The following is a 25,787-nucleotide window of genomic DNA, read 5'->3' as shown; positions in this document are numbered from 1 at the left end:
CAGCCACAGGCTTTAATTTCTGTGGTGATCTGGTGACACTTAGCTTTGGTTTTAAACTTACAACTACTACTAACACTTTGCCCAAAATGTCAATAGCATGTACTAGATCTGTGCCTCTTGGAGGGAGATCCCTTGTGGGCTGTGGGTGGAGATGCAGGCTGCGCAGGTCTGTACCAGCTCTCCTGGAAATAGGCTCCTGAGGGCAGAAGCCCTTCCATTCACCAGCATAATACAGTGCAAGAAAAAGGTCTTATGATATGTTTACATCTTGTAGAAGGTTTCTGCAGCTCCTTGTTGTTAATGAAATAAAATGCTTTCACTGTGACATAAAGCAACATGACAGTGCTTTCCTTTGAGCAAATGTTAGGACTGTCAGGGCTTACTTTCCTGAGAAGGAAATTTCTGTTTACTTCAGGTGTTACAGAGCCTGATACAGCTTTGATGTTGAGAGAAGGCAGTGGCCATGGAAGCAGTAGTCCACTTTTATAGGCACAGCATGTAATGTCACCCCAGTTGGGGCTGCCTTTATATAGTTCCTTTGATCTTGTCTGTGTTTTGGACTGGCCACAAACATTACATTTACAGTCATGGCCACATGAATGATCTGAAAGATGATGTGATTGTCATGGGATTAAACTGCACACTGAGATTAGCAATGAATGAATTTTGGATATGTCGCTTGCAAATAAAGGTTTTTCTCTGAAAATACACTTGAAAGCATAGAGGATATGATGGTTTTACCTCAGTAGCATGAATTTGGATAGCTGTCTTAATTGGAGATAAGGAATTGTTGGGGTTGGGGATCTGTGAATGCCTCTGTGAAAACACAGTGTCCAGTTCTGTCTTGTTGATCATTTCTTTGTGCTAATAACATTATCTGCACCAAGACCGATGTTCATTTTTCTTGATAAATAGGAAGAATGTACTATTTCCAGGAAGGCACAGGTTAAAAAGGTACTTGGATCTCTTGTTTACTGTGTAATAAACAGAGGAAATAATTTTATTCCATTTCACTTGCAGAAGTATTTTCCATGAATGAATATATTCTCTGAATTTTCAGACATTAGGTAATAGTATCTTTTCCTGTTTGTTTTGGGGGCTTTTAAGGTATAATTTACAGGGAGACGACAGGTTTTACTGAAACTTTGGGTTTTTTATTTCTAGGAGTGCAGCCAGCTTCATCTAACAATATTTCCTGAACTGTGTGTTGAATTTTTGTTTTAGAGAAAGCTGTGAAAAAAATGAGGTGGGGGGTTTCCTTGTCATTCATAGGTAGCAGCCTGTGAGTTTAAATGAAAAATCAGCAGGGAGAACCTTGTCATATCAGCTAGGAATAGCAAGCAATTCAATTGAAGATGTTGATTGTGGTGATGATACTTGGGCGTTCCCCATGGCTGTTCATGTCAAAGTGATTACTGGAAACATCTAGGCTGTTTTTTTTTTTTAAATGCTGACAATGCTAGCACACCATGAATTTTTGCATAAGGACAAAGTATCTCCTTATATCATGCTAGCAGTCTGTCTGCTTAGGGATTACCTCATGATACTTGCCCTCATGTATATAGGAGTGGCATGGAAAGAGGAACTGGCTTGACCCTCTGAACTGAGTTCTTCATCTATTTAGACATAACTTGAACAGTGATTTTGGCTGTCTTAATTCATTGTCTTCATTTGGTTGTCAGTATTTACCTTTCAGTTTGAAAGGGACAGTGGGAGAAAAGTCCTAGAGTTAGGAAACTTCACAGAGAGTCAAATGTGTTGATTTTCTAACTTACTTGATGGAATCCTTCATGTAATTATGGAAGACTCGAATGGAAGAATTGCCTTTATTCAAAACCTATTTTGCAAGTCTCTGAAAAACAATGGGAGATTTCAGTTTGTCTTCATAGACATTTTGATATTTTTGATCATAGTTTTTGTCCTGCCTATCATTACTCACCAAAATGATGTCTTACATGCACAGGATGAATTACCAACCACAACTTTTTAAATTAAAAAGTAGTCCTGGATGCAAAGTATACTGAATAATTATTATTATGTATTATTATTATTAACTGCAGAACAAGAAAGCAAACAATAATGGGAAAGCAGATCACATCAGATTTCTCAGTGTTGGGGTGCATTAATGACATAGTCTCATCAGTGTGGGGAATATGCCAGAGTTTTTCTCACAGCTGGTAATTTAGCACGCAAGAGGATCTGAATACTTCTGCTTTTCAGTCACTAGGCAATCTCTGCAAGTCTAAAAACTGAATGTAACGGGATAACAATGTAATAGTATAAGTCTCGTATAGTGGTAGCTAAAGCAAACAAATTTTCAGTATAACCAGACTGTGTAGCAAATGTGGCTGTTGAACTAGGAACTGTAGTTGTGAGCCACTGGATACTTCATCTCTCTGTAACAGTGTTCAGGAACAGCTAAATTAATTTAAGCTTCCTGAGTGGAAACAAAATCATGTTTAAATCAGATTAGCAGGAGCCTGCAATGAGAGTTCCTATCGCAAATGTCTATTGCAAATAGACATTTATCTTAAATTACTCTTTCAAAGAGAGATTTTTTTTAAAAATTGTATTTAGCTCCCTTGAATACTGTCATACTGAGAGAGCTGCAGTCTGAAGGATTGTGTCCATGGAATAGATGCATCATGGACAGGAGTGCTGCCGACTTCTGACACACTCCAGTACACTGCTCCATAAGGACCACCTACAGGGAGAGAGGGTGTAACTCAATTTCCACGCTCATTCAATCCCCATGTCCATCAAGGTTGCCAGTTATGAGGGCAGCTTTTCTGATATGGATGGGTTTTTTAGTAGACACTGAACTGAGGCAACTAAGCTCATTTCATCTAGCTACCTTTTTTTTTTTTTTTTTTTTTTAATGCTGCGTTTCTTCAGAAAGGAAGTTTATCTAGAAAAGAGTATTTAAGCTCCACTGTAAATGTTTAAGCCTCTCTTTTCCATTTGGTAATTTTTTTTGCATACAGTACCATATGCCAAAAGTACACTCACCCTTTTACAAACTTGGAAGTACACAGACACTGTGGACATATTTCCTGTAGCTCAGAAGCCAGGATTCACACAGCTTACAAGGGCTTGTGAACATCTAAGTCTGATTTAGCTCCTAATTCCAATACGGAATAATACAAAAATTGGAGAAAAAGATCCCATTCTGCCACTACTGTACAAGCAAAAGCATTGGAAGTATGGCTGTGTAAAGGTGTCAGGATTGGCTTCACAGGTGTGTATAAATATAATTCCCTAATTTTCTCATGCAATGAATTATTGTAACAGTACGGTACATTCTGGTTTCATAGCTGAGATGTAAATTGTAAGCCTTCCATCCCAGGGCCTTTCAAAGTTCCCATTTTCACTGTTTGCTCATGCAAAACACCCTGTTTCCAGTTGCAAAAGTCAAGGCTTAGCATTTGTCTATTTGCCTACATGGCCACAAATTGTTTCTGTAAAGTATTTAGAGACATCTAAAAATCAACTTCCTGGAACAAGTTTTTGGACAGATCTCCAATGACCAAAGTGTATGTCAGAAAATGCCTTGATAATACATACTTCTTATGCATTGGTTATATGCTTTTTTTGGGTTAGATTCTATAGTAGCTTGCTGCTAGTTTCTAAAAACTATGAGTGTTATGAGTTGGAAAATACACCTGTACTGAATTTTAACATTTATAAGTGTGTAGCTTAGCATGATTTTATACTGCTCCACACATGTATATTATTTTGAAACTTTTTTTTTTCTACATTAAATTAATCTGACGCATATCAGTATAGATTACATCCCTAAATAAGAGTGGACACAGTGTGCAGATGTCCTCAGTAATAAAAGATGTGAACAAGGTGGTTAGGTGTACGTTACGTGTTGACTGCAACCGCTGCTAGATTTGAGCAAGGCGTTTGCCTGCAGCACTTTGTTCTATATTATGCTCTTTAATGTTTACATGTTTCAGCTTTGCACTGAAAGTTTAAAGCTAACCAAAGAATATAAAACGTCAAAATAAATTTAAATTATCATAGTGTATGTATGTTAAAATGATTACTCAGGAGCTGTGTGCCCCACCCTACAATCCTTATGCAGATGAGTTTCACTGAAATCTATAGGATTTTGTCTGAACAAGTACTGCTGAAAAATCAAGTTTGTTTTAAATGCTTAACATATAAATCTGTTGCAAAGCAGTTGCAGCTCAGATTCCCTAATTTCAAAAAAGTGTGTGCAAGTCTCTTTTTGAGCAGTAGCTAGCCCACATAGCATAGCGAAAAATACAGTGACTATTAATGTCCACTACGCAAACTTGTCTGATTTTAAGATTGTCAGGAATAACTTGTGTCTCCTCTTTTTGTTATTTTTGTTTCTTTACACTGTTGTTACAAGATGGTTCTCTGAAATCCTTTTCAAAAGTTTTAGCATTAAATCAGTTCAGGCAGATCTGTTATGTCAGTGTTCATAAACTGTTGCAAGTATCCATTCAATGTATTATGTTCTAAATGTTGTATTGCTTGTTTTTAAAGGATTTGTATGAAATTTATATTTTTCCCAGTAATGGCATATTATTATATACACACCTGTCAGAAAAGCAGTGCAAAACTGTATCTGCATTTTACATCAGGAACTACTAATTTGCTCTGCAAAGCACAGTTTTGTTTGCAAATTGTGATGAAGGTGCAAATATGCAAAACTGTACATAACATTTATCTAAACAGTATCTTCTCTCATTGCTCCGTACAAGTTGTAATAAAATCTGTATTTAAAAATGTGCTGCAGATTAGTTTTTCCATATACTTGCTGATTTGTATAATTGGGAAAAATTGATTTATCATTCACAGTAGGACTTTTTTCACAGTAGCGGTGTATCAGGAACATGCAACTAATTTTAAATATACAGCTGAGCTCTCTTGTGGTAAACTAAAGTGCCTGTGATATGGTAAACTAAAGTGCCTGTGATATTTACCTAATGTTTATTGAAGTGTCACATTATATAATTCAATTATGAAAATCTATGTGGTAATTTAATATAGCTGGAAAATTAACATCAAATTTCATGTGGAAAAATACAGATCCTTGATTTGAGCCTGATGTCTCCATGCTTGACTATCCTAGTATTTTTTTCTTTTTACTTTTCATTGAATAGTAATTCCACTTCAGTCAAGACTATTTCTATCTGCCTTTCATAATAAAGTACTTGTAAGCACAGCTTTGAGCATTCTTTCAAATAGGAGCTAATTGTGGAGTAATGAAGATATTTTGTGTAAGAAATAGAAATATGTGGATTTTTCATAGTAATTGCACAAAATACAACAGTTTTTAGTTCTGTTTATAGTCATTTAATTACTTTTATATTTGCTTTGTATTAAAACTTAGAAATGAAAATGTGGTAGAAAATGAGTAAAAGCAAAATGGGGTTTGACAGAATCCTTCTGTAGGTGCTAGGTAGCATCATGTAGTGTGTGATTATTTTGCCATGAATTGTGTGATACTGAATTTAGTTTTTCCAACCACAAATAGCAAAAATTTATTTGTAGCGTTTCCTGGTTTCCAGGTGTGTTTGGCTCCCTCCCTTAGATAAACAGTACCACTGGAAGCCTTTAGATGGAACTCAGTAGAGGTGCACAGAAGTCACTTAGAAGTAGAAATGTTTTCTGCACCTGAAGCGCCAAGCGGCAGCACATCCCGCGTGTCCCTCATGCTGCCTGCACCCAGGGAAGGTGGCCTCGCGCGCGCACAGGTAGCCACTTCAAGGCTGCGGTTTGTTCTGCAGTGTTTCAGCTCAGCCCTCACCTCCACGCACTGAATTCTGGAGATAGTCTGCTTGGGGAAGTGCACAGTCCTAATGAAGTGTAAAATACAGAAAATGTGGGAAAATGAGAAGCAAGAAAGAGTTTCAGCTTCAGTTATATAGAAATAGTGGAAAAAAATATGGGGGCTTTGAGAAGTGGTGAAAGGGTGGAATGTGTAAAGTCTCTGTGGGAAGAAAATGTCATTCTATCAATGGATTTTTTTTTTTCCAGCATTTTTTTGCCTTCTGTTGAATTTCATAATACAAGCACGCTTCTTTGTTTCCCTCCATTCCCTGTCAAAGCCCTCTCTTTTGATCGAGCAAAATATGTTCATGTTCCTTTTTGTTTTTTAAACGCTGAATCTGAAATCTCGTCAGCTTCAAAATGTTAGTTAAAAATATGTAAGGTCTCCCCCTGCTTTGTCACTCTGCCACATTTTGTAGTTTTACAATCCAGTTTCCTGGAGAGGGTTTTTGAAAATTATTATTGGGGTTTTTTCTCTTCCCCGTTGCTGTGTGAGTAATGTAAAAAAAAACAAAGCTGGAGAAACTGACTGTCTGGAGGAAACATTACGATGTCAAATATTAAGTAAACATTCCAAAAAGAGAGGAAAATCCAATCACCAAGAACTGAAAAAAAACAACGTATATACGATAAATAAAAAATTAAAAAGAAAGATATTAGTGTAGAGGAGCTTACATTTTTCTGTTACAGGTAACCTGCAACCCATTTTTAAAAAACAGACAATAATATTTGATTTACTGCTCTAAGCAGTAGCAGGTATAAGTGGAAAGGGAGAGAGGTATTCAAGAAATAACTGGCTAAAAGCCAGCAGTATGTTTTCCCATGATTTTGAGGTCTCAGCAGCCTGACTTGCCAGCTTGCATTCTGTCTTTTGCAATTTTATGTCTCCAAAATCTAGATTAAACTTAACTTCTATTGCTGTCTGCCCCTGCAGTTTAGAGCCATGCCAGCATGTATGTGTATCACCACAGAACCACTGGCCTATGCAGAGCGCACTTATAAAGGAAGGAGGTATTGTGTAAGTTGAGAGGCCCTTAATTTGGTTGCCTTATTGTGTGCAGCAAATGCTGTCATTTGCAGGGTTGCTAAGCATAAGTCAATTTTTAGTATTGAGGCCAATAAGCTCTAATTGCCCTGGCAATATAATTTAGCCATGTAAATGCTGAAAATGCCAGACAAGACAGTTTGGGTTTTTGTCTTCCTCTACCCTCACTCCCCACCCCACCCACTTTACTTTCCAAGTCAGTTCAAACTGTATGGTCAAGAATACAAAGGGGATTGAAAAAAGGGAAAGCATGTCTTCGAGAGAGAATCAGTCCTCAGCACTGTATGGAACTTGGGCAGCTTTGAGAAAAAAATTGCTTGCTGTTATATTACAACATGTCTTTGTTGTCACTTTCCTGATCTTTCCCTTGAGATAGCTCTCAGAAAGGTATGGATCATTATTATTTTGCTTCATGCAGATACATTCAAAACTAATCAGCATTGTAAACACTTTGTTTCTATTTGCACAAACTACTTTTTGACCACAAAGATTAAAATAGAAGGGCAGTACGTAATGGAAAGGCTGCTTATTTACACTGGCTTTGTTAATGATACAGACCTGCTGAAGTACCACTGCTTTGTTTATTCCAGCCAGACTCCCTATGAGCTGAGATTGGTGTTGTGAAATCAGGCAGACCAGCACTTATGATTTACTGTAAGCATGCTAATTATATAACATTAATAATTAACAGAAAATACTGTTTCAATAGACTGTTACTTTTTCCTTTTATTGCTTTTATTTACATTAAAATGGCATATAAAATAAGGTGCAGTTATTCTGAAGATTAAAAAATACATGCTGCCGTTGGCAAGCCTTGGTGCACCTACTCGGTATTTCAACTATTAAAGCAAAAGGATATGTTTATTGCTTATATTTCCTTGAAGTCAGTGCACTAGCACCTGAAATTACCAGAGCTCCTATGTGAATTGAGGCTCTGATCTTGTTTACAGAAGATAAGATGTCTTCTTCTGTTTTTGTCTGTTAGAAATTCATATATGTTCAGAGGCAGATGAAAAAGGCCTTTGCTTTTATGTTGTTATTGCCCCTGGAATTGTACGATTTGTCAAAACTAGTTTCATGTAGTTTAAATGCCAAAATTAAAATTTCTAATTAATGTGATTATTAGATGAGAGATAATGCTCCCAGAAGAGCACTGAATAAAAAGGGCTACAATACGGAAAAGGAGGAGGGAAGGGAAAAGGTGGAATGTGATCACCGAGAGCAGTATGTAACTGCAAGGGTGGAGCATGTCCAAGACTGGTTTGTGATTGGATTTAGATTAAGAAGAAGAGCTTGTGTATTTAGTCTGAAGAGAACACGAATATCATAGAGGCACCACAGTAAAGGTTTAATCAGGTTAAAGGACTTTGTGCTCTTGTCAACTGAGTGGAACTGAAATTGCATTTGCAGTAAGTATATACCCTTGCCTTTTGGCCTTTTCACAATAATACTGCATTTCGTTTGTCATGTGCCTTACCAATTCTTGGAGTAATTCAGCTTTTAGGAGTTACAGTGCTTGTTTTGAGTATCAGTGAAATTACTTTCATATCACCTTCTTGCCTCTATTGTCCATTTGCAATTAGTAGTGGTTAAAAACTTAGATTTATTATGAATCAGTTGCTTTAGAGGTGTTTATGAAAGAAAATTGCTGAGTGTTGCAGAGTTCAATCATAACGTTAAAGCAGTAGTACTCAGCTACGAGTGTTTTACCTGACAGTGCCAGACTGGGCATTTACAGCACAGCTGGTATCTATTCCATGACTTTAGAGGTGTATGAAATTCAGGCAACTTCTTTAGGAACAGTTTACAGGGGGAAAATATGTATCTAATACCCATGTAATCAGCTTCCTGTTCGGATGTTTTTTCAAGGTTAATTTTTTTAATGGTGAAATCTAAGGCTGTTTAAAAAGTTTTTCCTTCTTTAAAGTGGATCTTTTGGCTTCTCTGGAATTTAGACAAAGATAATTGGCAAAACGAAGACAGATACGCTGATTCATAGCTAAACTGATTATGGGCAGTTCACCCTCTTTAACAATATATGGTGCAATAACTATAAAGAGAAACAGGAGATCTCAGTTTATAGTGCTTTCTTTGCTTGGGCCACTATAATGTACGCACTATGGTTGTGAGGTCCTTGATTTCCAGGGGTGCTCAGTGCATTCAGTTGCCAGCTTTCTAGGACTTGTAGGTATGTACACATCTAAAAGTCAGTGCTGCAACAGCTTCCCAGGCTGAAGTCAGTGGTGCACAGAAACTTTTAAAACCTGAGATCTTGTTGTAGCTAAGATGTCTGTGTTTAAAAATAAGGGGTTAGAAAGAGGAGTTAGATTTCCAGTAATATGCTGTTTATTTCAGTGTATTTTCAGACTGGACTGGCTAAAGTTGTGTACAAATTAATGGGTTTATTACATTCTGAACAGAATAAGGAGCATATAATAGAAATTGCTCTACAGGTCTGTATAATATAATATAGAATCCCCATTAATTTGAGCTAGTTTGAAAAAATAATAACCATACTGTTGCTGCAGAATTCTATGGTGTGACTTTGCTATTCATTTATTAAACCCTGTGATGTCCTTTTAAGAGACAATCAAGAGAGCCCAATGCTGTAAACTTGTCAGCATGTGTAGGCTGCTGTTCCTGTCAGTGGAGGTACACATGCACGCAAAGTTAATGACACCTAAGAGTTTGCAGCCTTGTGCCCATAAACTGTGGTTGTCTTGGGGTTTTGTTGGGGTAGCTGATGACGTGGTTGGGATTTTCAGAGACATATTCTGAAGATTACTTTTAGGCATAGGGGAAAAAAAACACACAGCAAACTAAATCTGTACTGCCTAGTTTTAAAGAAAAGAAAAAAGTGCTATCATTTTCTTTTATGTTATTTAAGACGGAACTATGAAGGGTTGATTTTGCCAGTGGAAAACATTTACTCCTCAAAGTAGCCATAGCTATTTACTGTTTGTTACCATAGCTGCCCTGATTTCAAAAAATTGCAAATGACATTAGACTCATCCTAGAGCAATCGTTTTCATTTCTAAAAAGTAGGAGTTTGGTGATAGACATGTCTTCAATCAGTAAACTGCCTTGGACATTTTATCTGGAAAAATAACAGTGAAAGTAATCTTTTAAAAATCTGTTACAGGCTGATAACTTAATGACAAGTTTCTTGCTGGAGGGAATTTTTATAGTTAAGATATAAACACCTGAAAGTTGCAGTTTATAATGGAAACTTCAGGTCCATTTTAGCCACCGTAGCATACACATATATAAAATGAAACTTCTAGATATTGCTTTCACCAGACGGAAAGAGCTGATGGAGTGAGCACTTGCCTTTGCTTCTTAAGAGCAAGACCCATCCTAAGCAGATGTTTTGCTTGTACTGTGGAATGGGTTGGATTTCAGTGTTCAAAAACATTCATTACTTACCTTAGATTAGGTTTAACTGATCATGTTACCAAGCAATTTCTTGAATTAGTTGTGGGATTGCGCTGTTCAAGCTTTCCATGTAAATAACTTGGTTCTGTCGCTGTGCACAGTACTGTAGGTTCTCGCTAAAGCTTTCAGTCAAATATTTGCGTTAGTAGATAAGATTATGAATGACTGTTGAAGCACTGTACTTAGTGGTTATCCAGCCCACCATTTGTATATAAATAGTATTCTCCTGCTGCACAGTCAGTCCACTGCTCCCTGGAATTATCTCTTTGATTGTTTTCACATTTGTATGTAACTTCAGTGATTAAGTGCTGGTCTTGTTCTGCTTATGTGACTAAATATTCCCTTGAAGTTAGTGGGAGCTCTCGTTCCATGGAATGAGGCCATAGGTCAGCAAATTTTCCACATATCCTTCCTAGAGATCAATATTTTTTCCTGTCCCTCCTTTCCTGACGATGAAGTTAAGTAGCATGCAGCCTTGAAATAAATAAATAAATGCTATTTTGTAGAGGATAGGCTCCCCTGCTATTGATTGCAGTGATTTACTTGATGCCTGCTTACCAGGAAGTCCTACTGTGGCCTGTAGTGGTTCCTCCAGGTACATGTAAAAAGGTCTGAGTTAAACAGGACATAAACTGTCTGGAATGGAACTGAAAAGTGCACAGGTCAGGAGTGGGATATGGGGCACTCACTGCTTTACACACGTTAGATCCTTTTGCTAAAGGGAAAATAGTATGGAAATAAATGGTAGTAAATTATCATTTCTCTACATGTTTATAGAATAAAAATAAATAACTTAAGAGTGGGGCTTTTGGTTTAGGATTTATTTTTATTTTTCTATAATAACTGCTTTACCCTTTGTTTTCTTAGTTATTTGTGAAGCATTGGAAATTTTCAAATGTCTTTAAAAGTTGAGGTTGTAGGAAATGATTGATGGAAAACATCATTAAAAAATCTCTGTTTGAAAATAGAGAACCTAGAACCCTCTTCCATTTCAGCAAGAAGGCTTGTCTTTGTGACTGCTTCTGGAAATAAAGTTGCAAGTACCTGCATTTTATATAAATACATTAAGGGATTCCAGGTGCTCTGGAATGTGATGCATAAACCTAATCGGGGGGGGGGGGGGGGGGGGAGGAATGAAATTAAGGTCTTTTAAGCAGTTGAATCTTCCTTACAGATATATTAAAAAAACAAAACAAAACCACCCCATTAAAAAAAAAAAAAGGGACTTAATAATAAGAAAATAGGGGTTTGGAGAGAGGTAAAAACTTTCCAGAGTTATTATGTGAGCATATCTTTGCATGCTTATGTGCATATACCAGTATTACAAATGAGCATCATAAGTTACATTTATCCCTATTTTACAAGGAAATTAATACATTTAAAGCTTCTACTTTTATCCCAGCTGTGAATTTATAAGGGAGTTTGTGCCTTAAATGTCATGTATTTTGTTCATACCCTTGAGCAACTTAGTAGTTGCTTGATATGTGTAAAATATTTTTTCTGAGTTTCTGTCACTTGTGTTGTCATAAAACTAGCACACGTTTCTATAATCACAAGAAAGTAATAATTTTTGTTTTTTCAAGAGAGCTGTTCAGAAGCTAGTGCTTTGATGTAATTCTATTAAATTGAATACCGTCATTTCCACAAAAAGCTGTAGTTATAAGTCAAGAAATAAATCCATTATCAGGATCAAAAAGTAATTATTAATATTGTGTGTAGATGTGGAAGTACTGGTCAATACACGTGATAAAGTAACTCCTGCTCCCTTTTAATAGTTCATGTATCTTCCTTGGCATTGCAGGAAGTCTTATCTGAGAAACATGAACAGAATGCAGCACTTTTATCACATTTTATCTGATCATTACTTCTGAAAACATTAGTATTTCAACTAACCTTTAGGGTTTGGTTTGCTGGTTTGTTTGGGTTTTTTTAAAAAGAAATCCTGCTCCTATGCATGCTAATGGTGTGCAAATCCTGTCTCAATCCACTCAATTTCTTGCACTGCTTCAAGCTAAAAATCTGTAAGTCAAATTGCAGTTTGGAAAAGTTCATGTCCAGCAAGTTTCTGCTTGGATTTATTTTTATGGCTAGTTTTAATGCTCCTCTGTAGGATTTTGAAAGAGAAAATCTGGCAGCCACATCCTTGCTAATAACTATAGCATCTTTTTCAATAGCACTGGGCATAAGAAAGGTGTCGTGCAACACTCATCCACTTGTCCTCAGATCTTTTAAAGACTTGATTTTTTTTCTCCAATGATGATTGTCTTCCACAAGTTTTAAATAAAGTCTTATCCATCTTTTTTAAATCAGGACTAAAAAGTAATGGGATACGCTTGTTCTGTTCCATACCACACTCATTGCCATAGGATCTGAGTAGCTTCCACAAGTACATTAAGCAATGAGCTAACATCTGTCATGTGCTGTTTATTGTCTTATTCTCTCCCCATGGAGAGCACTGTATGCAGTGGAGTGTTTTGTTTCAGAAAGGGCTTCTTGGGAGGGAGAAAGAGTTGGATTTTTTTCTTCTGCCCCCTTAAGTACATGCTGCTATGTATTTGTACTAGAGCAGACAAAACTGAGAAACTTGCCATGCATCTGGAGTGGAAGGTGGTGGGTGCTTGTGGCCAGTCCTTAGTTCACAGTGCAAGTTTTACATCAACCCATTAAAAAGCTTAGGCTCCCTTTCAGAAAGTCTGTGCGCTTTGAGTGGGGAATTGAGGAGGAAGAGCCCGGGTGTCTCCTGTGATCCTCAGTCAGCAGTCAGAGGTGGTCACCTCCGTGTCACTGGTGCAGGCTGCAGTGGCTGGGTTAGAGGGAATTCTGGTGGGAACCAGTGTAAAACCTAGAAGACCAATATGACAGGCATGTCATAACCTGTGTTGCTAGAGTCACAGTGCCATGTTCAGTACCAGTTATCTTCTGAAGTGCCAAAGGCTTCATTTTGAGACACTGAGGTAGTTGGGCTGAGAAGTGACACCGACTGTGAAACTGGATCACTTTCAACCACAGTGGAAGAGTTCTTCCAGACAACTGAAGATTTTTAGTCATGGCCATGGTGAATCTTAGTTTAAAAAAAAATCCAAGAAGCCAATGGTGGTGGATTGGCATCTCTGTGTCTTCAGTCAATGGAGAATGTTTCATGACTGCAAACTTTACATACTGCTCTTCTAAGTTCCCAGCATCACCTATGTAGTCTTGAGTTTGGATCTTATCTATTACATCTATTGTAAGGTCATCTGTGATTAAGGCTTGCTTGGAGGTATGTGTATATTTCTGAAACTTGAGTCTACTCAATCTGGTCAGTTGTATTCTTAACAATTTTTTTAAAATCATCCAACAAAACCCCCCTAACAAAGGATCAGATGGACATGTGTGTTGCAAGAACTGTTGTGAGAATGCACAGGCTATGTTGGACACACAGTGCATCAGAGCCAGATTCCAGGTTAGAAGAAAATATTGCTAGCTGAGGTCTGGAAATGCAGTTGACCTACAAATGTTAAAAGACAACTGACATAATTATATATGAAATCACTCATCACCTGTTCTGAAATCAAAAAGGGTAGGGAAGAGAGTTGATTATTGTGGATTCCAGGAGTAAAGGATCAAGTGATGGAAGTACAGTTTCCCATCTGTGCTTTAGTCCTTTCCTCCAGCAAGGTTTGTGACATTATTAGTGCCTTATGGTGAACCTTGGCCAGCCCTCCTGGTGAAGTGGTGCTGTATCCTGCAGCCATGAGCTAAATGGAATTGATACGACTTTCTTCAGCAGCAGCCAGGCTGATGAGGTTAGAAGAGAAAGTAAGTTCTTACCTCTGTCCTTCAGGTTCCAGCTGTTTGGGGCAGATGTAGTACTTCTATGGCTGACTTACCAGAAAGGAACATGTTCCGGTGAACAAGTCATTATTTCCCTGAGACCTGACCACGCCATAAGAAAACTCTTGGTGAATTCCCATGATCCTTGAAGATCAAACTCCTAGATGAACTCTGGACTGGGTCCTGCATTGGTAGGTATAGGTAGAACAGATTTCTGTTCCAGAAATTTCCATATATGTGCCAATTTCTCAAGGAAGAACACATGTCTTCAAGCTAGCCCTTGTTCGGTTCTGTTGCAAGGATTTTGGACTGAAGAGGTAGCTTAACTGCCCAGTGTAATTTCTAGAGATAGGATTCAGCACTTTCAGTGCTGGGTGATGAGGTTACTTTGCCAGTAACTTGCAATTTAGCAAAGCTTAGAAAAATTCATTAATTTTCTGTGGCTCTCAGGTTTTTGTCCCTCTTTCTTCTCCTAGTACATGCAGTCAGAAAAATAAAGGAAATCTGTCTGAGAGCACTCTCACTGATGGTGGCGGCTAGTGTACAGTGATAATGATTCTTCAGCTCTTCATTTCACAGTTGGTAGATTGGCCACTGGAAGACTGGTTTTCAGTGTCTGCTGTAGCCTACAACTTTATTTTAATGTCTCAGAGGACACTCACTGGTCTGTTTGTTTTCAGAGGGTCTGGACAACGGACATTCGAGGTGAGATGCTTTCTACTGTCGTGGATCTCAGCATCAGCACATAGTTTGGAGCAGCTGAGAGCTAGAGTTTTTTGGGTGGACAAATGAGGCAGATGCTTGCACTTTGGCATCTGCTATGATGTGGGTTTGAAATCTTTTCACCAGTTGCTAAGACTTGTTGGTCTTCTGTATGAATCCTTTAATTTATAGTAGTCTAAGAGTCTGGAAAATAAAACCAGAGTTCTGCTTGGCTTTGTTTTTTGTAGTTAGATGAACAATTTGCTGAACCTGAAGTGCCTCTGTTGGGTCTGCTGTTAGATGAGAAGGTGGTCTTAGTGTCAGTTGCTTTCACATGGTTGGAGAGCACTAACCGCAGGGCTGACATTCTGATCACCTCTCCAGTGCTGGGGACTTCTGAGATTGAGTGAAGGGGTAACTGAAGATCTTGCTGTTGCTAGCTTCAGCTTTAGTTTGTATCCAAGCAATGCTGTCTGTCCCCAGTGTGTCTAAGTAATGGCCCCCTGCAGTATGATTTCAGGTGTGGAATCTGGCTTCTTGTGTCCACTTCTCTCTTGTCATGGCCATTTCATCTGAAACCAGGAGCAGCACGTGCTGGAAGCATGGTAGTAAGTGGCAGAGATGATATCTGCATAGAATAGACAATGCATAGCCTATTATGCTTATAGGGAATTATTATGCTTGAGGGTAAAGTTACAGTGAAACTTTTCTCTGAGAAAACTAGGGTTGAGGGAAAGCACTGTATAACATGACTGAACGTGTAGTGAAAGCCACCTGGTTTTGATTTTGCTGGCTCAGCAGGATGTTAGATCATAAAGGTTTAATAATTTTTGACATTTCGGTGCACTTATATTAGATGGCGGATGTTGAATTTCTTCATAAGTGGATCTTCTCTCCATTAAGTAAATTATGGGAAAATATTTTGTACAATAGTGTAAGAAAAAAAAAATTCAGTTTATGGACCGGTAGCAATGGCTGGTCTTTTAAAAACATTACTGGTAACACATAACCAGAATATCAGACACGGAATGTGAAACAGCTTTAAACTGTCATTTATACAGCTGATTCCCACATTGAAAGTCAGCTTAAAATATTGATAAAATTAAATCCTGACATTCTCATCTCACAGCATTGTAACGTATATATCCACAGTTTCCCTCTCTGCTTTTGCTTTCATGTTATCCTACAAATATTTTTTAGTGTTAAGAAAATCAAACGCTAAGTTTGATCTATAAGTACAAAATGCTTTGGTGCGAGTAATACAATGTGATTTGTACAATGATTTGTACAGTGTCAGAACTGCATTTAAATGCAACAGGACAAAAAACCTGTATGAATATCACAAAGTTTAAGCATGTAACTAGTCCCAAGAGCCTTCCTGAATTGGATGTCTGTAACATATAGGGAAGTACAGCATTGGTTATGCAAACATTACTTGACAAATCAGTGTTAATTTAGGACAGGTTTTGAGGAGGACATCTCAAAGAAGCAGCCACATTTCGTAAAGTGCTTGCCCATCAGAATCTCCTCTTTCAAAAATGCTGAATACATTGCTCAGTTAGAAAAAGTGTCCCAAGTTTTGTTGCTTCATGGACATGTTACTGTTGCACATATCAGGTTAAGTTATAATTAAAATCAAACACATGCAAAAAACCTTTTCTCAACCTTCCAGAAGTCCACCTTAAATTGTAACTGTGTCATAACATACATTTCTTTCATATTGACAGTTGCTATTTTTGTTCTTGTATTTGAAAAGGAGTGTTAAAAGTCAGTGGAGATCAGGTCATTTGACTTGTGTGCATACTTAAGTTTGTGCGGTTCTTTGGGATTTGTGTCCTTCATCCAGCAATGCTTTCATATGTGTGGCCAGAATAAATCAAACCTTTATATTTGACCAGGTAGTGGCCTTAAAATGGTTTCTGACATAGATTATCTGCTTCCAAAAATAAATCCATAATTTTGGTGTTATAAAGAGGAAAGTAACTGGGAACTAAATGCAAGTGCAGTTGTTTATTAAGCAAATTGCTCTCAGTGTCAATTTTATGTCCTGCTAGTATGAAGCAAGTGACACCACACGTAAATGTCCCAGAAACAACATTTTGAAGTGTAACAGAAATCAAATACTGATGAACTTGTTGTGATGATTCCTCCTTGAAGTAAGACTTTTTGAAGCAAAATTCATAGTAATTTCTTTTCCATGAGTTGCCAAGCACAGAAAGAACCATCTGAGCAGACTGGTAAAAATTGCACACAGTGGGAACACATGTCATAGAAATGTAGCTTATAGCTAGATGAGAATGTTACAGACAGAGATATTTATTTTGCTTTTAAATATAGTGAGGTCTAGTTATCTTTCATAAATGTTCGAAGGGGAGCTGATTTTTCAGCAAGAGGGAAGTCATAAACAAACTGACCCAAATAAAGTTAAACAAAACAGTCTGCTTCACTACACACTTCTGAAATTTTGTCAGCCTCTGGCATAAATGGGTTTTATTTTGTGAACCAGTTCAAAGCATTTTTTTGTCAGCTGCAGGTTACTTTTTTTTTCCCTGAATATTAATCAAACTGCAGACTAGTTCTTTCAGAGTTAGACTCTCTTAAGTAGTGTATCACACTATGGTAGTTAACAGCTGTTAATGTGGACATTTTTATTGAATTCATATGTTACTTGATATGAGTACATTTTAGGCCCCGGGGAGTGGGGGGGAGAAGCCTTGTTTTCATTTAAAAGAAGTCACTGTGCAGATGTAAACAGCATCTGAAGAATATTGTTTGAAGTAAACAATGACAAAGACTGTCTAAAAATGTTGAGTAAATAGTGTTTTCTTGAATTTTCAAGCTAACAATTTTCTGGAGAGTTTGGGAAAGGGGGAGATTTGTTTTACAAGGGTTTTCTGTTTAATTGCAGCCTGCAGAAAACAGCCCTCAAGGCAAATTGTCTATGTGGAGAGTTTATAATGTGAGATTTATTCGGGGATTTGTTTGATCAGTTAAGAGTATAGGTGCAGAGATGGCCTGGCCCTATAAATCCTCTCTCCTGGACTAGTAGCAGTACTTTCTTATCTGCAATTAATGAGGAAATTCTGTCTGAAGGGAACCATTGTCTACTGAACTTCAGAGTGGGGTTTTTCCCTTTCTTTCTTAAAAGAAGGGTGGGAAGGAATTTAGTTTGACTTTGGAAAATCTTGTAAAAATGTAAGTGAAAAGACATTTCATGTTTTGGGGGGATGACGAGACTACCTTCTCCCAAAGAAATACAGGAAAAATATGTTGTGCTTTAGAAACGTGAAACTTTTCCGTATAATTTTCAAAGGTCAAATTGCTTTAATTCTGTTTTGGGCCTTGTTTGTGTTGTATTTCAGCCATCATTTTCCAGTGCACAGTAGTGACTTTTTTTTTCCTTTCTCCCCTGTTTTTGCTCAGTATAAACAGTTCCTTGCTGTGGTTACAGACAAATATAGCAGAGAACCCTTTCCTGAGAGAAGAGTCTCCCCGTGCATTTCTTAACCATTTTTGGGAAGAATCAATCTATCTGTGCACGCAAGAGAGGGAGGCAATAGCTGTAAATTGAAGTGACATCATATATATTACTCCCATTGATCTGCTTTTAGACTAGAGCCAGGATAAAAGGAAATGGCATCAGGGAGGAAGTATGCTCGTTTAGGCACAGATCCCAGTGTGATAATGGAGTAATAATAGAAATCACGCCACTGTCAATCGGTTGCTGCATTAGTCTGAGGCAGATTTCCCCTCCAAGGAGGCTTTCAATGACTTCATTCAAGTGCAGGCAGGAGCAAATGGGATATTCAGCATACCAGATGTACTACTTTAGTGATTTGTGTCCTGGCTTAGGGGTGCAGTGCAAGCGCTGGTGCTGTGGATGCTCAAGTAGATATATCTGTGTCACATTTCATGGCAGTGAAAGGTCAGTAGTCAAATGTTTCAGTGGCATTTTTTCTAGTATAAAGGGTGAATCTGGCATTTATTGCATTTGTTAATGTAGGAATTGATAAATACGCTCCTTTGCGTGGGTGGTCTTCTGGGATATGAGGTCGATGACCTCTGTATCTGCCATACCAGATCTTTGAAGAGGCAAGATGTATTTTCTTTGTACTTTTTACAGGTTAGGAGTAGGATTCAGCAAACTCAGTTTGGTTGCAAGATTATTTGTAGAAACCCTTTCAAGCCTACTAATGTCTTGAGATATTCTTGTAACACAGTATAGTGGCTTAAGTGTCTTGTGTACTGATATGAATAAAATACAAAGTATGCTTTCTTTTTAGTTCCCAGATATTTAGTATACATTGAATCTCTGCCCCAGTAAGCTGCTTCAGTAATAGTCTGAATTATATTTTCAATTTGGTTACATTTTCTTTAATTCTTTTATCTTGCCTTTTTTCAAACACAGACCTAGTTTTGAGACTCCCTATCATTTGTAGTTTTGTTTTAGAGGTAACAGCCTCATTATTCAACCTTTAAAACCACAACATCAGGTAAGATAGAGGAAGCAGGGGACAAATGGCTATTTAGTGGCAGGACAAAGTGAACTCTTTCAAAATGCTGAAGAGTTGCAGGAGAGGTTTTGCAGTCTTAAGGGCAAGATAACGTATATAGTGCTGGGATACAGCTTTATAGTGTGGATGATGTTTAGTGATATGGGACATGACAGAAAACCTCTGGTGTGCTTGATCGCAACAGACTGATTTATTTCCTCTTTGTAGTGTCAGTACTTGGAGCTGGAGGGAGGGGGAGGGGGAATCCTGGGAAAAGTGGTATGATTTCCATGCGGCAGGCATAGGCTGGGACAGGAGCTATCTTCGATATCAATAGATGCTGTTGCAGCAATCATTGCTGGAATGAAGACAGTTTCTTGATACTCGCCACATTTCCTGATTGCAGCAATCTACTTTATATTTGAGCATTTTGATTGAGCATGCTCCAATACAATTCAGAGTGTGATTTTTTGATTTTTCTTTTTTTTTATTTTTATAACAGGAAACTGAAGTTTTGTGTTTGGGGTGTTATGGTTGTTTTCTGAACATTTTCAACACGGAGACACACATTGACACAGTGAAGTTTATCCTGCTGTGTTTTGCTGCAGCTGTGTTGTGTGCTTTTTATGTATGTTAGATATTCAGTATGCATTCACAGTTGTAAAGGAAAATGGCATCACAATACTTGAAAAGAATTTTACTTTTTGTTTCTCCAGCATTTATGGTTTGGTAGCACTTAAAAGCAAGGGCCCCTTTGTATTAATCATAAGGCAAACAAAATGGAAAATCGACAGTGTGCACCTCAAACAATTCTCATGGTGTGAAAGATGAGAAATAACAGGTGGGTGGAACAAATAAGGACAGTCGTGGAGAAAATTAGAAATAACAGTGTGGATTTTTTGACTGAAAATTCAAGTGCAATTTTGTGAAGTTTATTTATAACTGTTAAAAAGCTTCTTTGGAGATAGCATTATTCATATTGCTGTGTTTGGGGAAAAGAAGATTTCTAAACCCCTGAAGGAATTCTATAGCAGTCTCTGTAGTCATGAAACTTCGGCAGAGCTTTCTGTCTCTGCTTAGGATAGGTTTTTCTCTTAGGCAGGGTCTGTGTTATTAAAAGGAAAGGATAAGAAGTGAAAGAGAATGTTTCTCCTTTTATCTGTGTTGGAAGTAAGCGGGAGAACACAATGTAATAGCTGCGCCCACTAGTGCCACTTTGGTTATAGGTCTGTCAGCATTTCTTCTGCTGGTGCTCTCACCCTCTCAGCCAGTGTTTGCTAGCTCCTACCTTGGACTTTAATTAAAGCATGAGCTGGAAACTGGTATGTAAAGTCTAATCTTGGGCAGCTGAAACGTGGGAAAATAACAGAAGTAATGGTCTCAGATTTTTTTTTCTCTGCAGTCTTAAATGTAAAGTAAGAATTTAAGCTGTAATTCTAAAAACTCTTCACCCATAATGCAGCACTAGGCAGAGGTAAATTAAGGACATGGCTGTTGCTCTGCTGCTGTGCTTTTGTTGGCTTCAGTGAGATTCTGTAATGTTATCTTAAACAATAGCTTTCTGTGGGTGAATCTGTATAGCAATTATACTGGAGGTATAAAATAACAACTCAGCTGTTCTGTACCTATGTATTCAAACAGTTTCTACAAAGTAAGTATTATTTTGCTGTCTTTGTAGTTAGCAGGGAAAGCTTTCTAAATCAGAAGTTACCTTTCTGTGCATGGTGGTCTGCAACATTTCAGATTTTATTAGTGTTCAGAATGAATCCAGTTTCCAAACAGAGCCACTTCCCAGAAGCCTTCCCTGTTCTATTTTTTAGAGTGTCTCACCATCCCCCAGGCAGCTGCTGTTGGACTGTGCAATAAACATTCAAGTTGGCATTTTAGTAGTTGTCCTGAAATTGAAATACTCAATTTTCTTAAAATGAATATTTTTCACAACTCCGTTTTGTTGGCAGGCTTTGGTATCACTTAGAAAATGTTCCAGTAAGATGTGAGGTTTTTTTCAGTCTTCAAGAATACAACTTGAATAATAAAAAACGGAAGGAAATCAAAATTCAAGGAAACCAAAGCAATAAAATCCTCGAGATCTCTTTCTCTTCATTCTGATTTAGATACTGATGCTAAATTATGTCTGGCTAAAAGGGAAGGAAATGTCGTGTTGCTTAGTTAGTTGTTAATGGTGATATTTTACAGATTAAGACCTATCAGAAGATCCTTGATGCCTTCCTGGACTTGGTGTTGAAGGTCAGGGGTCCAGATTTGTCAGTCCACATAAACAGCTCTGGCTGTGGGGTATGTTGTCGGAAGAGGCATTTCCTATAGCCAACTTCATTTTGTACCTGCCTAATGCATTGACGCAGCAGAGGGGGACATGGGCAGCAAGGCGGGAGCAGAGAATCACCAAATGTCATAAAAGCTGGAAGTAGTGTTAAAGTAACAGGATATCTTTTTTGCTTAATGTGTCTGAAGAATATTAGAAGTGAGCAGTACTGGTTTCTTTTTGGTGTGCAAAAACTTAAATTCACATTCTTCCTCCCTTCCCCCTTTCTCTTTTGGCACCCTGCAATGATGAACAGTGGGGAAAGCTTTGGGGCGTATAACAAATTTCTGACTGATGGCCCCAAACCCTGAATTTCCAATAGGTCTTTCCTGGCAGCTGGTGTAATTTCTCTTTGAGCTCTGAATTATTTATTTGTTCATCCAATAAGCCTATTAAACAGAGCACTTAAGCACTTGCTACATCAGACTTCTTGTGGTTTTTCTTTTTAGGTTACATTAGGTTCAACTTCAAAATGATAGGTTCTGGAGTCAGGCAACTAACTATTAAATGTATATATGTGTATAGATAGATACATACTATGTGTGCCACAAACATAACATTCATGCATCTTTACCATGTAGTGATGAATGGCTTGTGCTTCAGAATGTCATTATGACACTTGTTTTGTGGGTCACTTATTTGTGTTGTGTTCCTTTGTTCACTGTAAGAATATTGTGCAATTGCTCATATAACAGATAAAAATGCCACTCTTAAAAATTATGCATTCATATGTCTGGTTGATTCCTGAAATTATGCACTGTGAATTATCTTTTTTTATCCCTTCCCAGCCCAAACAAAGTGGAATTACTCAGCATATGTATTCCATAAAAATCTTACTTGATAAGCTATGATTATGTTTCAATAAGGTAAGCATGGTTTAGATCTGATCTAACTATAGTAGTGAAAACCATGGAAAATTGGGCTCCGGCACAGAGTCTTTCAGAACACAAGACAGTAAACCCTGAGGTTTTCCAGAAGGCAGCTAAAAGTTCTTGTTGTATTTCAAGCACGTGCTGGAAGTACACTGGTTATCACAGTCTAGTCCCCTTTGGTTTGTTTCCATTTAATTGCTCAGTCAGTAGAGATCTTTATTCATGCGTAGCATTTATTTTCCTCTTAGCTTCTACCTGACCAGCTGGTCTTACTTCTGGAGACTCTCTTGGAGGAGAAGACACTATGTCCTAGAATACTGCAGTCCTTAGAGAAAACGTACCAGCTCCGGGAGCAAGATGCTGAGGTAATTCACTTTAAAAAAATCTGCCCAACCTACGCCATTGCATTGTTGACTAGGAGTGGTAGCGTTCTACTAGGATCTAGGCTCATTCAAGTTCTTTTTGTGTCTAAATCTGAAATTGAAAGTTCTTAACTCCAGTATTGTTGCAACTTCAGATGTCTTAATTACTCAGCATTTCTGTGTGTTTTGTGTGTTTTGTGTAGGTCCAGCTGTGTTTGTGTACCGTAGTAGCAGGAGCCTAGATGTCGTTAACTATTGAACATGTACTTTGGGCAGCACAATTGCTCAAGTTTTGAATTTCTCCCTATGTCATGGTGGCTGTGTGTTAGAGCCTGGTTCATTTTAGTTGTGTGTATTGTTTCCAAATGCAATCATGCCTGCTATGGTCTAAAATTATTCTTCCCCATGGTCAGCCCATATTGTTCCTCTTTGAGTGCTCCGAAGTCTCACTTGGGATTTAGAAAAGTTTGCTTTCCGGAGAGACTAGAGTATGTTCTGGTTTGGGGCATGAGTTTAAGGGGGAATCAGTTCTTTACAGTTGTTTCTAGTAAGTGCCAGGGATGTTAACAATCCCTGAGGAAAACACTGTTTTATATGATATTGTAAATGTGTCTTCCCCATCACAGGCACATACAAGGCTAGCATCCCTGCTCCAAAGAATTTAATGTCTTTTGGGGGGGAAACCAGTAAATCCTTATTACCACATGCAGCACCGGCTATTTTGTAGAGTTCCATGGATTTCTCGGGCTGGGAGAGTTGTGACAGTTAAGGCAGCAGAAGTTGTGGCTGAAAGCACCCTTGCAATGAGTCTTTGCTTTGAGTACATAGTATTCAGGAGGGCAGGTAAGAAGATGGAATCAGTCATGAAAATAAAGGATGTGTAGATTTATATATAAACGAGGGTTAGTTGTGAAGTGGCATATAATCAAACTAATGTGCAGTGAGGGAGCACGGTAAACTTAACATGACATTTGATTCTTGTTTAATTAAAAACTACTGTGAAGGCTGCAGAAAGTCAGTGTGCATGACTTACCCTGTTGTAATTGGAACTTTATATTAATAATTAAAATTGAAGGAGAGAGCAAAATCTCTCTTGTTAATCTTACGCTGAAGTTGTAGGGTGAATGCTTGTAAACACTTGGGAATCCAAACATTAATGTAAGGAGTGATAGAACAGAGATCTAGCTTTTTTCTCATTAAAAAATGGACAACATTTTGACTGGTGCCGTTTACTGCACTTTTTACTTTTTGTTGATACAGGCTTCCAAATGCCAGATTTGTTTTTAATTAGTACTTGAACCAACATTTCTATTTATAGGTATTAGAATATATTTTAATCGCATCTGAATACCAGTGAAATGTCAGAGGTTCTATAATGGGAAGAGGAATTAATAGGGAGATAGATCAAAGCAATAGCTGTGGTGTTGCTGCTTCATGCCTGTGAATTGTAACTACCAGGCCACAGGCTTGGTTTCTCAGGGTTTTTCTTTCTCTCCACTTTCATGCTTGCTTTTTCCCTTGCACTGTCATATAAAAGTACACAGGCAATCTGTCTGAATTTTTTATTTTTTAAAAAAAACAAACCCACAAAATTACAGCCTCAGTGAAAGGAGCATAATCTCCATTTTATTTTACAAGGTGAAACCAAGGGCTTAGCAGACTTTGAGAAGTACAACTAAGATAGCATTACCATTAGCATTTTACCAGTCATCAGACCCCAGATACCTACAGCCCTTTAAAGGGAATGTTAGCTTACATGCCCTCACATACCTGCAGGAAGAACTTTTCATGGCTCTTTCTCCAGTATGTGCACAGGGGATTTTTCTTGTTGTGACCCAGGGACAAAGAACTGCAGTCCAAGCCTATAGCAGAGCTGTTCTTTTCTAGATTTAATTTGTGAAGATATTACTCACTACAGGGATCCTGTTGTGTTACTGGAGTTCAAATGTTCTCAGTAACTAAACATCAGAAATGGATCATTAAAAATTCAAGCATGAAAAATTGTAGGTAGGCCAATAAAGAAAGAAAACTGTCAATGTCAGAGGTTTTATTCAGGGAATTTTGTAAGTAAGGTTGTCAGCTGTGTTCCATCCAGCAGCAGAAAGTTAAGAAGTAAGAACTTGTTCTCTTATTTTTGACAAGTAGTGTTTAAATTCGCATTAATCTTCCAGTAGGGATTAGCAGTGATACGTCCAGTAGTATGTGAGAGTGGTACACAAAGAAGTATGTTTCTTTGTGTTTTAAACAAAGTTTGGTCTTAAAAATTGTACGTAAAATGTTGTCTGCCACTCAGGAGTTGGAAGGCTTTCACTGTATGTATTGTAGGTAACTAAAAGGCCTTCTTACACCATCAGAGGGTATATAAAAAATAGCGTGTATATGTACTGCTGAGTACTCTTGTGAGTGCAGGAATGTTCCACACTTTGTAGTACTTATGTGTAAAAAGTAAAGGATTTGAATAATCACACCTTGTCAGGTAAATGTTGGGAGGGTAAAGGGGACAGCTGTCTGTGGATTTTACTGCTGGAATGAGATCAGTAGAGAACCACCATCCTCTCTCTGCCCATTTTAAAGGACCTGAATGTTCTGTATGGACAGTTCAGTGCTGTAGCATGCTGGCATTGAAGGACCACACTGAAGTTAGCAGTGGTGAAGTACTAGGGAAAAGTTGCCCAAGGTTGCTTAAGCCTGGCTGGCTGGAAACGGGCTACATGTGCATTGGGCTTGTTTTGTCTTTGAGTTACTCACTTCACTTACTCAGTTCACTCATTGAGAAGCCTGTGTAACACAGCTCACTAACTCAAATTTCACAAATGCTGCAAGAGAGCTTGTTAATTGGGGGTCATTTTGTTCTACACAGGTACAGCATGGGAAGTCCTGGTTCATGTTTCTTAAAGTTTTTATATCTGTATTTCTGAAGCATCTTCATTT

General features: G+C 37.9%; 1 protein-coding gene across 10 annotated transcripts in view; it reads left to right on the top strand.

Moving 5' to 3' along the window:
* Positions 1-25,787, top strand: part of AOPEP (aminopeptidase O (putative)) — a 234,917-nt gene that overhangs the window by 165,134 nt on the left and 43,996 nt on the right. For 9 of the 10 annotated variants that reach the window (XR_012621749.1, XM_074813379.1, XM_074813375.1 and 6 more), the window contains one exon: positions 22,743-22,859. The exons of the other annotated variant lie outside the window; for it this stretch is intronic. Coding sequence is in view for 8 of the 9 variants with exons in the window: in XM_074813379.1 (XP_074669480.1) it covers positions 22,743-22,859 (117 nt within the window). In the remaining variant the exon portion in view is untranslated. The remainder of the gene's footprint in view (positions 1-22,742; positions 22,860-25,787) is intronic. 10 annotated transcript variants of the gene reach the window in all.

The sequence above is a fragment of the Strix aluco genome, chromosome Z (assembly GCF_031877795.1).
Source record: "Strix aluco isolate bStrAlu1 chromosome Z, bStrAlu1.hap1, whole genome shotgun sequence".
Classification (NCBI taxonomy): Eukaryota; Metazoa; Chordata; class Aves; order Strigiformes; family Strigidae; genus Strix; species Strix aluco.
Note: the sequence above shows the minus strand (reverse complement) of the source record. Positions and strands in the feature narration are given on the sequence as shown.